This window comes from Syngnathus scovelli, chromosome 9, assembly GCF_024217435.2.
Source record: "Syngnathus scovelli strain Florida chromosome 9, RoL_Ssco_1.2, whole genome shotgun sequence".
Taxonomy (NCBI): domain Eukaryota; kingdom Metazoa; phylum Chordata; class Actinopteri; order Syngnathiformes; family Syngnathidae; genus Syngnathus; species Syngnathus scovelli.
Window position 1 is genome coordinate 7,985,532 of NC_090855.1, and position 14,596 is coordinate 8,000,127.

Consider the following 14,596-nt stretch of genomic DNA (forward strand, 5'->3'; position numbering starts at 1 on the left):
ACAACATGTTTCTGGATACATCCTGTAATTTACATGTCTACAGAACGTGTGGCTCCTATTTCACATGTGCTCAGCCCGGGATGTACGTGTGAAGGAAGGCGAGTGTTCGGCGGTGTTTCTGGGACGCTGTGTTTACTTTGGAAGGCAGGTGCTCCAATTGCACAGCAGATGTGAGAAGCAGCAGAAGGGACGGTTTGTTTCTGTTCAGTGTAACTAGGCTCAAAGCATCTGACCCTTCAAGTGTCTGGGCTACCTGCAGTAGTAAAAATAATTGATGGACACCCGATGGAAACCAGTTTCAGCGCAAATGCAAAAACAATAACGCCACGAGGGAGAATTCTCTCAGCGTTCATGTATTTTTATCCCTTTTCCACCCCTTTGCGTAGCACTAACCTCTCTGGTGTCGACATCTAAGGTGGAATGTTCCAAAGGAACATTGAATTTAAGATTTGCCGTTTTCCATCACCGGCTGCTATTAAAAATATGTGTTTCATAACTATGGAAACCAAACGACATTGGGGAAAGCTCATTATAGAATGCAATTCACCCTTCCCCTCGGGCCTCTAATAAACGTTGTTAATATTATAAGCATTCCACTGAGAGGTAATTCAGCAATGCAGGCCAAAATGTGATGCAGCGCTGCATTTCTGGTCCGATTTCAATAATGCAGAAGCTGAAGGTAACCACGCCTGCTCTGTACAACATTTGAGCTCATTGATCAAACGCCAGAGCATCTGGCGCAAAGAGTAACGTGTCCCTCCTCCGCGTGAAGGCATCTCTCTGGATCCACTCACAGCTCACAACTTTGAGCTGGAGGCTTTGGCAGAGTGCTTACAAAAACCTTTTAACATGGCTTGATGAGAACAAGGGAGGGCAGGCTGGCTACCATGTGTGGAATCAAGGTCAAACAGACTTTTCGGGGAGTGGGGTGGTGTTAATGAACCCTTCAAGACAGAGAAAATGATGAGAGCTAAGTGGGAGAAAAGGAACGCCAGGTTCTGGAAAGGAGCCAACAAAAGCAAAGGCCCACATGTCCCACTTGAAACGCACGGCCTCAAGACCGTGTCTGCAGGAACAAGGCATGTTATTTTATTTTGGGAGGGAATCATACCAAACATATTTGAGGTGGCTGTTGGGGGCTTCGGCGGATTTTTCTTCTGTTGGCAGGTAAAGTTGTTTAGGATGCTGCCACAGTCCTGCTCCGTGGAGGATCCCTGTAGGCACATGTCAACAAACCCTCTCATTTATCACTGAGGTTAATCAGATACAAAACAGAACTTCCAACATGGAGGCAAATCTACATTTTTAGTTATAAATAACTGGACTGCAGCAAAAAAATGACAAAAAAGCATCAATAGCAGGAGTCACCAAAAATGTTCCAAACCAAGAGCTACTTCTTTGGTACCGATTATTGATATTCATGTATGTAAAGACACTGATCATGTTCATCTAATTTTGCCAAGAATATCAACAAAGATTTAAGATCGAAGGAAATATTTATTCAACAACAATAATAATTATTATATTATTAATCACAACATCCTATCATAAGTGAGCTCATTTTAGACTTGGCCTTGATGGCTACTTATGTGGTCGGTGGGAGCTATAGAGTGCCTACCGTGACCATGTTGGTAAGCCCTGATCCAAAGTATTGACACTGCAGGTGAGAGAAGGACATGAAACGGAAACTACAACTAAAGGAAGTGGTACACGTGTCTATCCTAACTGCTCATTTGAATATGGCAATGAAAATGCAAACGTACCCCCAAAATCACAAGCAGTCATCCTCAGCATGGCTGTTCGTCCAAGTTAAAAGAATGAACTGGAATGTATTTTACCAGTGGCTGATTTATTTCACATGTGCATGACAGTTTAGGATGTTGAGATGTTATTAAAACCTGCCTGTGCAGTTAATAAAGGTTTTATGTTGCAGACACTTTGACTTTGGAACGGATTACTTCTCTTTCCATTATTTTCTATCAGAGAAACTTGTGTTTGAGGTTTCCTTTGTTTCCAGGGCAATATTACATCCTCTTTCATGGTCTGGTCTATACATGGGTTTAGGAAACAAGACATGTTTGGCATGTGTATGTCCAAATGAGTTCATGTGCGTGTGGTCGGTTTTCCTTCATCCCGTTCTCTCTGTCAACAGAGTGGCAACGGCGAGCCAGTGAAGTCATCAAGTGAAATAGAGCCATAAAGAACGCAGAGTGCTCTATTAATGATGTCACTCCAGAGGTACTCTGCAGAGCTGAGTGGCTGTTTATACAAAGCACTTTTATAGAACACAATGAAGTGAAAGGATGATGACACAAATCAATGCGGATGATCTCCAGCTAATGCCAATATATTATAATCATGTTTGTGTTGGACTCAGTTGAAAGAGTGCCACGCGGACTCAGGGAGTCATCGCTTCGCTTGGGGGCGGTTCACCACAATAGTCGTGTGCCGAGGCTATAAACTGTTAGTTGACAAAACACACCACCCGCTGACTTTAATCCTCAACTCCGTCCGAGTAAATTAATTCCACTGGCTCAAACAGCCCAAAAGGTCATGTTGGGGATTTATCAGCAACACAACCCTGTGTCGTACTACAAGGCTGCATGAATAGAATTGCAAATGCAAATTAAATGCAATTAGTCCCAACCATAACAAAAGGTTTTTTTGGGGTATTTTGGGGGGATTTGGAAGATTTTATTTTCTATAGGAAATAATGGGTTCAAAGTGTCACCATCTTAAACATCTTAATAAATGTAGAAAAAATGTATGGCTGATATTTCAACCATTGTCTTAAAGATGAAGTATGAAGGTTAGGTGCAAAAGTTAAAAGAGTATTAAGTTAAACAAAACAGTCAGTCTTATCTTGAATTGAACGCGAGTCTGCTTCACATAACTTACAAAAACTTGTTGAGTCAAGTCACTATTTTCTTTTCGAATAAACAAACGGCCACAAAAAGTCTGTTTGCACGCACGCAATAAATCTTTCAATGCATCTCAAACGGAGCTGTTATACGCTTAGTTTTCATGTGTGATGATCCGTGAAAATTGAGTTTTGTATGATTGTGAAACACCATGACAGAATCGACCTCATTTGTTTTAAACAAACAACATGAAGCTCAACTTTGAACGCACCATATCCAGTCTGGGATACCAGTTCAGCTGCTCCTCCAATGGGCTTTGTGAAAACTCCCACAATTCCTTTCCCCATGCCAGAGATGACGCCTTTGGCTTTGCTACCAGCTGTGCTCTGCATCTCCCAGTTCTTTTGGAAATTCTGCATAGGCTGGTCCACGATGCCCGCTATTGCTCCTGGAACGAAAACAAACGGGGTTTAGTTTGGAAATGTATCCATTTTCTATACGGCTTGTCCTAATTAGGCTAAGATGGAGCTTATCCCAGCAAACTTTGGACAAGAGGCAGGGCATAGACTTTACATGGCACGTGCTTTGTGAAATATTGCCGCATTGAAAACATATGTACGTATATGACAAAACTATGACCCCAAATCGCTTTAATAGCCTTTCAAACATTTGCAAACGATACACTACCGTTAGAAATACACTAAACATCAACAAAACCAATGTGTTCCACCTTCTGTCACTGTAGTTCAAACCTAGTGTGTTTTAACACCACTTAGACGTGTGTTTGATCTACATCATACCTAACAGACTTATGCCAAGTCGTGAAAGCCCCTGCCTAAGTCCGTCTCCCAGACTTTCTGGTAGTTGCTTTCTCCACTCCTCCTGCCTGGTGTAGTGCTCTTCATCCAGAGACAGACGGTCCATGTTTCTGGCCAGGCTGGTTGCCAAGTTGGTGATGGATGTCAGCGTGCCTGCATGGGCACATATGGACACAGTTTAATAATGAGAACATAAAAACAAAACAAAACCAAACATTCCTTATTACCTTTTGAGATGTGCTTGACGAAAGAAGTGGTTCCCCTGGAGACGCCACTGACAAAGGCACCAGGTCCACGAGTCAGACCCTCGTAGGGCAAGCGGAAGAAATCGGACACGCCGTTACCGATGCTGCGCACCAGGCTGGCAGGACTTCCCAGGATCTCCAAAGACCCCACAACCCAGCCTAACACAGGAACAAACACAGACACAGGTACAGACCTACTCTGAAACTGAATGTATGCTGAGAAATTAGAATGCTGTTACAGTGATACAAGATGGATGAATTAAACAAACTACACAATCTCATCTGATGTAGCGTGACATTACTCTCAATAAAAAACAACAACATTTTTTTCCCCCCATACTCAGTTACTGTAGGCGTTATGGCCTAATGTCCCAATATTTTAGCCCAAACAGAAGTGTAACGTGCGATGTTAGTAGAAGCCGCAATGGTTTTATGAGTAAGAAAATAAACCAGCAGCACCTGCTCACAAACTAGCCTGCTGAGAGTTTGAACAGTTTCTTGCCAAAAGCTCTTGATAGAATGTGAGGCTCTCTCTAAAAATATGTTCAACATTGGGATTTTATCTTCAACATGAACTCGATCACTGCATTCACAATGTTACACAATTGCTCATGCATGTGTAAATCGATGAAGTTAATGTTTCATACTATCTCTACTCGCATGTTCATGGTCACATAATCAGACATTGCCCAATAACGTGTGGACATTTTTTTTGACTTGTCTTGTCCACTTTCATTTCTCAGGTCATGGTGGTCAGTCAGAGGCCATCAAGGTCCATTTGAGGGACTGAGGCCAGCCAGGAGCTAAACTACAATTTACAGTGCTCTTATAGAATGGATATAAAAGGTTTACACACCCATAATCAAATGCCAGGTTTTCATGGAGGGGTGGGGGCGGGGGTCAAAGCTTTTTTTTTTCATGTTCCCCACGCAACTGGAAAAAAAAAATTTTTTCAAAAGTCTTGACTCACCTGCTGTGACTCACATATAAATTTAACTGACATCCCATTCCTAATCCATAGGGTTCAATGTGACGTCAGTCCACCCTTTGCAGCTTCAACTCTTCTGAGAAGACAGTCCTCAAGGATGAGGAATGTGTTTATGGGGATTTTTGACCATTCTTCCAGAAGACCTTTTATGAGGTCACACACTCATGTTGGATGAGGACGCCTGCTTTTCAGTCTCCGCCCTAATTCATCCCAAAGGTGTTCTACTGGGTTGAGGTCAGGACTCTGTGCAGGCCAGTTAAGTTCATCCACACTAGACGTTGTAAAAGGAAGGGGCCAGCACCAAACGGCTCCCGTAAAGTTGGCAGGATGGAACTGTCCGAAATCTCTTGGTATACTATATGCTTCAGCCGCTCTCTGACCAGTTTTACAAGGAGAAAACTTTTCAGCAACTTTGGAAGAACTTCCAGTTATTGGGAACGTCACTGTTGTGCCATATCTTCTCCACTTGATGATGACTATTTTGTCTTATTATTATAAGTAGTTTTTTAAATTATATTATTATATATATATTTACTATATACTTTATTATTACTAAATCATATCAATGGTGGATTTTTTTCATATTATAAAAACCTGGCAATTGAACAGAGGCGTGTAGACTTTCTACTCATAGTCCACACACAAACAGACACACACAAACCGGACATATGGGTAAGCATGAGCATGCTATCCATATGCCTACATTGTGTGCGTGTTTAAATGTACCATTGTACATACATCCTGAGGCTAATCAGTCCCAGAATGCAACGGTTGCCCAACTTAATGATGACTCAGGAAGTGGAGAACATGGCGAGGTGTTGAAATACAAGCAGAAATGAGGGCTGTGATGAAATACAGCGGAAAAGGAAGAAGCCAGCCAGAACAATAATTTCTGATGTGGAAATGATGGGTTAAATCAGACCACATGTGGAGGCTTCGACGAGACAGGACAAGAGCGCCGGCCAGAGGCTTTCCTCAGTAAGGCCTGATAGCCAGATTTCTCCATGGTGACTGCTTAGATTAACCATAATGTATCACAAGTAATCTGTCAAACAAGAGGAGGCCTTTGCCAGGCATAAGGGGATTCAGATTCTGCTACTTTTCCTTTAGAGAAACCATGTTAAACTCAAGGCCCGCGTGCCACATTTGGCAAATACTGCATGATTAAAGTGTATGATGTCGTGTGTCCTCACAAATTAGTGTTTTTTAATGTAAACCTCAGCAGAAACACTGCTGCTGATTAGATATGTGAGCTTACATTCACAGGTGATGGAAAAGGGAAGACTTCATTGCATATGTGTAACCTTGCTGTGGTTGAGAGCACTGGCATGACTGACATTGTGCAGCTGGCACTTTTTATCTTTGTGCATTACAGACGAGCTTTTAGGTACTAATAAATCACTGCATGACAAAATCCCAGGAAAAAATACATTTGAAGAAATGTGCACTCATGTCAAAGACATGAAATGGCCTTGGAACAAACTCATGAGCACCTTATCAACGGAACCGATACGAGAGAAAATGCCAAGGGAGTATTGCACAGTGTAGTATTACTGTATCCGTCACCAGGAAACACTATGCAGTGAGGCCATAAAAACTGAATATTGTCAAGATTAGATAGCCATCAACTTCATCAATTGGTGTAATTACATATATGGTGAGATGATTATACAATGCTCAACATAAATGACAACAGTATACCTATAACTGCTAAAAAGAACCTAATGTAATATATCCAAATATAATCTAACCTAATCTAAAATTCTTGTGTTCACTAAGAAATGTACCGTAATCGCTACTTTTTGCACAAGGTTTGACCCCTGCGGCTCATTTATGATATTGTAAGAGGATTTGTTTTGGTAAGGTGCAAAAGTTAGATTGATGATATTTTTCTGGTATGGTGTAGGTCATTAGTATACAGTACACGTGGTACTAGTTTACACAGCACAGTACATGTTTCGTATTTACTTGTAATTACCGATACTTATACTTAATAAGTTATGCAAAATATGCAAATATGTACCGGTAGTTTGTCAAAATGTCAATAAAAGGGATGCAAAGAGCCATCTCTATCCTGACAATCCGCTTTGTGCATATTCTCTTACATAAGGTAATAAATTTAAAACACCTCATAGTTCATAGTCCGGTTTACAGTGCGTCTTATATTCTGGTGCAGTTTATAGTCTAGAAATTACGGTATATTAATTGTACTTTCAACACATGCTTATATTTAAATATGACTTGATCGATTTTTGGCCTTGTGATGGCAAGGCAACCATAACTTTCATGAGGCACAGGATTAGATTGAATTTGACTCGTCCAATAGGTGGAAGTAAAGAAAATTGACAAACAGAGCAAGTTTTTATCACTCCACCTCCTATATCTCACATATTTATGCTTGGTAATTGTCAAAGGAAAAAAAACTAGAGTACTACGTACCGGCTCTGAAGAGGGCCCCAGCAGCATAATGCATAGCCAGAGCGTGGACCAGCTGTCTGGCTGTAGTGCAGAGTGGCCCTCTCTCAAATAAGGAGAAGGCTAGAGGAGTGTGGTCAGAAGCAATGTAGAGCTTGAGGGAGGCATGAATGCTGACCAGAAGGTTGATTGGCTGAATAGTCAGTTTCTGCAGACGCACAGGCCGGACCAGCGCCTGTACTGACTGAAGTACCTGCAGGACATTTACACCATACATTATGTATTGCATATTGGCCCGGATTATTTCAGCTCATTCAAATTCTACTGGCATGATTTAAGCACCTGTTCAGGGAGGCTGTTGGCTAATCCCGACTCTACTTTATACTTGTGGGGCTTCACTGAGGCAATAGCAGAGTCAGGGATGAAGGTGTGGAACAGGGTTTTAACACAGTAAACAAATGTATCTTCAAGGTACACTCTAGCGGGTTGTACCTGGAAGTTGACCTGTGGAGGACACAACAAGCAAAGTAGTTATGAGAACCCCCCGAAAACCAGCGGCTGATCAAATTTGCATATGTGGAACTGTAAATACACAGGTGCTCACTGTATGCTGATGAACACATGCAAGACTTTGAAAATGGACTCTAACCTCTTGCAGAGTGCATCCGTCCGCAGCCAGCGTCAGCCTCAGCTGAAGGAAACATGAACGTTTAAACTCCTCGAGGAGTTCAGGAGTCTCAGTGGGAATGTCACGGTTACTCCATTCAAACACTCCTTTCTGCTCCTGGCACAGCAGCACAGGGAAGTGGAAGCTTGCACGATTGTACAGCTGGTTGTCCACTTGCAGGCACAAGCAGTACACTTCGATCAGCGAGGCGTCAGGCATCAGAGTCAAAACGGACTCCATAGCTCCTCCAGGCTCGAGGGTCAGGGAGGTGGATGCTGGGGCCAATCTGAGGAAGACGTTGGTCAGCGTGAGCCTTAGCAGCTCCACAGATCCTAAGGGGCTGGTGATGTCATCACTCAACACTACGCTGGCCTCACTCAGAAGGACAGTTAAGGACAGCTTGCTCGGCCTGAGGAAAAAAGGAGTGAAAATTAATTCCCATTCTCCTTCAAAAACAGATTAATTAAAGCATTCAGATTGTTTACAGTCGAGAGCATAACAGAAGTGAGTTCCCTACCAACAGAACACAATAACAAACATTGTCTGAGGTCATATGCTTACATTAACCTGATATTTAATCACATAGATATTCTGCTATTCAAACTTTAATGATGTTTAGTGTTGATGTAATGGAATAAAGTTGTAAGAACTGTGTTCTGAAACGCAACGTCATTGTAACACAGCAAGCTTTTATTCCCCTGCTGCGGTGGGGAAAAAAAATGGCACTTTGCATGTCACATTTATTAATGATTTCTGTGTAGCAACTGCAAACCAAGGTCACCTGGGTCCATTTGGGTCATAGAAATGCATTAGTTGAAAGAAAGACAAGCAAGCATGCCTACCTGCTGTGTTGGGTGATTACAGAATCCACACCGCCCTCTGGTGACAGAGACAGAACCAAGGTTCCGCTCTCATACCCCACATCAATGTAGAGGCAACCAAAACCTGGCAGGAACACCACCTGAGCAACAAAAAACAATTCATAGCAAAGGTATTCACGATCAGCATAAAAATAAACAGATTTTCACCTAAAGAACTATCACATTCATAGCTAGCCCCCAACATTCTTTTCACAGATGTGTGCTCGAACATGCGTGTGTCAGATTTTAACCTCCATCACTCCCAGACCAGTTTGATCAACTCCTCATGTGACAAAACGAAGAGCCCACTGAAAACTTCACTCAGCAGTCATAACAAGCCTCAACTTTGACCTCTCACCCGTACCACAGAGGTCAGATGAGGACCTCACAGTAACCAGAGATGCGCGGCCTCAGTCTCAACCCCAACCTGTGGCAGGCTAGACACAACACTAAACATTACGCACTTTTCCTGGTTACACTAATCCCTCACCAGCTGATCACACAAAACATTCATTGCATGTAACATCCTCTTGTACTGTATAAATAGAGTGTGTGTCAATCAAAACTGAAATCATTAACCCTGTAACACATTTCTGTATGTTATCAGAAGCCTCCCATTATGATCCTGCAATCGTGGTTCATCATCATTATCAAGCACCTCAAAATAAAAAAACAATGTAAGACCTATTGCGCCACAACACCATAAATTCACTAGAAAAGAAAACATGAATCAGATTTTGTGTGAATGATGAGTTCCTCCTTCAAATAAATAATTTTACCTGAGTACCAGGGCAATTGATGTCAATGGGGTCGGTCCAATCTGTGCTGCCAACATCTGCTGTGGTTTTGAGCAAAAGTGTGGGCAGTGCCTCTCTCTGCCTGCAGTCTGGGAAACTAGAAAAGTGATAGTAGAGCTCATGGTGAACCGAGCTATTTGCAGGAAGGGGACAACAGTACACCTCTGCCCTTGGAGTTTCTGTAAAAGATGAAGTTCACAAACTTAGTAACATCTCAGCAATTTAAGATGGGAGATGTGGGGCAGTGGAAAGGTCACACAGTCTTTCCTTCTCACCTTTGACATTCTCCTTAAGCAAAAGTTGGACAGGACATTTATTGTGAACCAGCATGGGAGGACAAGGATCCTCATTTAGAGTCATGTATGTAACTCCAAGATGCTCCTGGTACGTCAAGACTATGGCCCTGGAAAATACAAATATGAACAAAAAAATTCCACAATTAACATTATAGCAATCTCTTCTTGCCTCACAAAATTAATCTGAGCAGCATTCATTGAAGAAATGGTAAAAGTCATGGGAAAACTTGGGACAATCTGTGATGTATCAAGACAAGCTCTGGAAGTGAGAGTGGGAATGCTGAGGGAAATTCCACCTTTGTTTCATTGCTGTTGCTTAGTGAGCTACAAACTGCCCAGCACGTCTTTCTTTTAGTCCTGTGCCATCTTGGTCCAGTACCCAGCACTAAATTGACTGTTGCTGCCATAGAGTCTGTGGTCCAGTTTACCCACCTGCTGATCGGGCCACCACCGGAGCTTGTTTCACCCGGAACCGACACACTCTGCCTAAGGAAGTCTGGTCGGATGAGTGCGGGAAGGCTCCATGCTGTAGACTCATGTCTGGCATCAGGCCGTGATAATGAGCTGAAAAGCATGCATTTCACTGGCAAGGGGAAATCCATTTTTCCCTCAATGCTGGTGTGAAGATGATCCCAGCATGGCAGAGAGCAGGGTTTGGTCTGAGATGATGGTTCAGATGGGGCCAGGTTGAAAGAGGTCGTCTCTGGTATATCGCAAGCCTGTACAAAATACATATCAGAAACATTGATCTTTAAAATATGGGTGAATGTACTGTATTCATGCTCAAATCTCATCATTATAATACTTTATTGTATTTACTTTTTCCGACTCAGCTTTGTGTTAATTTTGTAGCTGATATGTGTTGGAGCCACTTAAGAGCCACTGAGATAGGATCTCAAAAAGATGAGGAACAGAGAATCGTGCTCCGTAATGTTTTCTCGCACACTCTTTGTTGTTACTTATGGCATTTTGTTTTAGGATTTCAGTATGTACTTTAGTGGCAGCTGGCACACTTTGGCTTCTTTCTTTAGGGAGATCTGAAAGCTTGCAAAATGACATCATTACATTGTTGCTCTCTTTGGGGACAAGTAGCAGATGAAAGCGAGAAGGGAAACCTGCAACCAATTCTGGCTGTTAGTCTAATACCCCTACCAAGTGCCATTGACTCATGGTGAAAACAGTGGAAGGGGAGAGGGGGAGCAAAATGATCTGATGGAAAATGGTTTGCCGTGTCCTTCTAATCCATTTGTGTGGTCGTTACTGGGTGTGTATGAGTCATATGCACAGTGTATTTACTGTACGTGTGAAGCCGGAGGAGGACAGGACAGACTTAAAGCAGTGCCATACACAAGCAAACACATGTTGGCCTTGCAGGAACTTTCCTCTTACAATAAAAAAAAAAAAAAGGGTATTGAGTTGTCAGTTTTTCCTCAACACAAGATACTGTTTTTGTAATTTACCATTTTGAGATAAAGAAAAACACTTCCATTCAATTTATGACCTACCTGGTCATCACTTCCTAGCCTGTGGTCCGTCAGCAGAGGTCTGTAGTGTATTGTGTAAGGAGTGTTGTTGATAAGGATCGTTCTGTCCTCTATCTGGAGAATCTGGATGCCATGTTTTATTGTAGATGACACACAGAACTGACAAAGCTATGGATGAAACGACAATATTAAATATTAATCATAAAATGCTTCATAAATCAAGGCATTGATTTGCTTGCTGTAGTTACTGTTGCATTAAAAGCAGATAGGTCTTATATTGAGACAACACTTACAAGGCTTGATTTTAAGTTCACCTGCATAATGGAACGATAAATTGTCCACCAAGGGTGAGTTGTGAATCATGTGCCTCACCTTCTGTTTGCCACGGAATGCTCCCAAGGTGATGTTGGCCTCTACATAACCTTCCTCATCCAAGGTTACCACCTCTGAATCTGTGCCCTCCTTCCATCGAGGTGAGGTTAGATCATGGACGAGTTTCATGGCTGTGGACTTGTGGACAGTGTTTGTTTGAGCCCAGTAGATGCCGATCTGGAAAGCTTCCTGTCAGAGGCAGAGGGGACAGTGGAAAATGAAGAGATAGTCATCTATTTAGACTAAAAACTACATGCTATGGATGCCTCTGTACCTTGAAGTTGGGTGGTACTATGACCTTGCCAGCTGGTATCTGCAGCACAATGGTCTCTCCCTCAAAAAGCCACAGATCCCACTGGGAGTTATTAGCTAACAGGGCCCATGGCAGCAACTCCACCAGCAAGGTGCGAAGGCCCGGTTTCCAGCACGATAACTTCACCTGCATGGGACTATCCCACTGGGCAAGGGGCTCCGACATTGACCTGTTAGAGGGAGTATTGGAAGAACCTCATTTCTATTCAACAATTTATTCTTACTGCGGCTAGTGAGTAGTATACATAATTCAATAAATAGAAGCAGACAGTGCTCCAGGAACACAAGAACAAATGGGCATTCATATTTTTATACATAGTAATAAATTGACATCCATGGCTTGAGCATGAGTGGCTTTGAGGAAAACTGTAATAGAGGCAATGGTAATGGCTTGTTCTCTACAGTGAGTTTAGCCAGATGACACAAGCATACCAATACAGTGTTGAACTTGGTATACATAAATGTAAGCTGCAGCACCATGACGCTTTGACTTTAAACTTCTTCCCGCAGACACACAAACAAATATGAAACAAGCACACAGCTACCTCTAATGCAACTCTGATAAACAAATGTCACTGTCAGTTTAGTTAGCTAAACAAATTACCTTAATTACCAAAACTAACCGTCTTGCTCTACAGAGAGGCTGAGGGGTTTATTCCTTCCCTATGCCGTGAGATTTTTTTAACTCGTCGCGGGGGTTAGGCGCGCGGTCACGGTCGTGACACTGTTTATGGTTTATTTATTTGATCCATTCATTATTAATTTATGTATTTGATCTATTTAATTATTCATATCTATCTAAAGTGGACAGTTTTCCTCTCCACTTGCTGTTTTACACTTCTTAAGTAAAGCAGCAAAATTCTATTTTTCCTCCATTTTAATTTCTAACATCAAACAAATGTGACTATCAGAGATATTCCAAGTAATGTAAAATGTTGTTTTTATTTATTATGGGCAAAAATACGTATATTTTAAGCTTCCAGGCCTACACTGAGTGGCGACCTTAGTGACATCTTTCAAAATCATTGTAATAAACACTTCTTTGTTATCCACATGGCCCAGCATTGTTTTTTCTTTTTACTTAACCAGTGGAGTAGAATAAATCTTGCTTAAACTAATATATAGAATGCCACGCAAAAATACCCAAGTTGTAAAGAATATCTAAGTTGTACTAAATATTGTACTGCTGCATAGCCCAATGTGTAAAACGTAACTATTTACTAGCGCTCATGTAGACAGGGCACTGAGGAGGGAGCTACTAACCTGTCAGTGTCTTTGGAGATGTAGGGCCATGGTAATTCAACGGACGCTTTTTGACCATAGAAATCACCTAGGACGTTCACCAGGTTATCCTCATCTCCATTTTTGTCCAATATCTGTTTGATGAGGCTTGTAGAGATGGGCACAGCACAGTGGGAAGCATCTTTATCCTCACTGAAAAAGACAGCAAGAACATGCAATCAGGTCTAAAGGTCCTTCCAGAAAGCTGGGACCCAGTTAGCTGATGTGAGTGCTTGAAATGAAGCCCTTCATACCGTGTACACAAGAGTTCATCTATAAAGTGTATGTTGAGTGTAGACAAAACTCAAATAGAAAAGGTTTGATGAAAGCTGAAACTACTCACAGGCAAACCTGAAAGTAATGCATACCGTAATTTTATGAGTGAACACAGATTCAAAACATAACAGTAAAGTAAATCCTTTTAAATCCAGGTTAAAACCCGCTGCTTTTTAACCCATTAACTATGATTAAAGGTCATCTAAAGCATTTATAAAAAATAAAAAAAAGGAATTCCCCAAATTATGTTCAATTTTTAATCAACTCTGGTACAATACAATGGGAAAATATTGGGGTTTTAAAAAAAAAAAACAAAAAAAACATTAATGACAGGAAATTCCAGTAATTGTATTGTGTACAAATGCCTACAAAGGGTGACAAATATGGATGTTAATGAATTACTTCATCCATTCTGCTATAAAAAGGAGTTTGTGTTGTATAGGTTCTGGGACAAGAAAGATGAGAAGGACAAGGTGTTGACAGCAAGCTTTTCATTCCAAACACCTCCTGTGGGGTTAAACTTGAAGAGGTTTCTGATTGTAAGCCTCATTTTTCGATTGCGGTTGCCTAGATGACCTGATCAGGACATGGTGGTTGTGTTTAAAACCTGTCTGTCTCTCTTGTGTTGAACCCGCAGCGCTGTCCATTATAACCCGCAACTATGTGTAATTACAGGAAGGAAATATGAGCCCTTGACCATTGAACATTGAAAATTGAATCCATCCTTGAGGTTTACATGTGTGTGGATGTGTGTGTGTGTGCACGCGTAAAGGTACATTCCCACTTGTGGCTTCTGTTGAGTGAGTACGGAAAAGGGATGAGGCATGGCTTGAGTTGGGCTACCAGGGAAAGCCGAATGGAAGTCTGTGGTGAGACACAGTTTACCCAGGGGACACGGTAAACACAAGGATCACTGTGGTTGCA

At 41.8% G+C, this 14,596-nt stretch overlaps 1 protein-coding gene across 3 annotated transcripts in view; it reads right to left on the minus strand.

Moving 5' to 3' along the window:
* LOC125974911 (intermembrane lipid transfer protein VPS13B) overlaps positions 1 to 14,596 on the minus strand; it is a 212,407-nt gene that overhangs the window by 1,393 nt on the left and 196,418 nt on the right. For all 3 annotated transcript variants that reach the window (XM_049729841.2, XM_049729843.2, XM_049729842.2), the window contains 15 exons: positions 13,379 to 13,549; positions 12,078 to 12,285; positions 11,804 to 11,992; positions 11,453 to 11,599; positions 10,380 to 10,666; positions 9,927 to 10,054; positions 9,634 to 9,830; positions 8,837 to 8,955; positions 7,977 to 8,403; positions 7,670 to 7,831; positions 7,352 to 7,580; positions 3,907 to 4,083; positions 3,662 to 3,832; positions 3,133 to 3,309; positions 1,112 to 1,214 (listed from right to left, as the gene is read on the minus strand). In XM_049729841.2, coding sequence (XP_049585798.1) covers positions 1,112 to 1,214; positions 3,133 to 3,309; positions 3,662 to 3,832; positions 3,907 to 4,083; positions 7,352 to 7,580; positions 7,670 to 7,831; positions 7,977 to 8,403; positions 8,837 to 8,955; positions 9,634 to 9,830; positions 9,927 to 10,054; positions 10,380 to 10,666; positions 11,453 to 11,599; positions 11,804 to 11,992; positions 12,078 to 12,285; positions 13,379 to 13,549 — 2,892 coding nt within the window. The remainder of the gene's footprint in view (positions 1 to 1,111; positions 1,215 to 3,132; positions 3,310 to 3,661; positions 3,833 to 3,906; positions 4,084 to 7,351; positions 7,581 to 7,669; positions 7,832 to 7,976; positions 8,404 to 8,836; positions 8,956 to 9,633; positions 9,831 to 9,926; positions 10,055 to 10,379; positions 10,667 to 11,452; positions 11,600 to 11,803; positions 11,993 to 12,077; positions 12,286 to 13,378; positions 13,550 to 14,596) is intronic.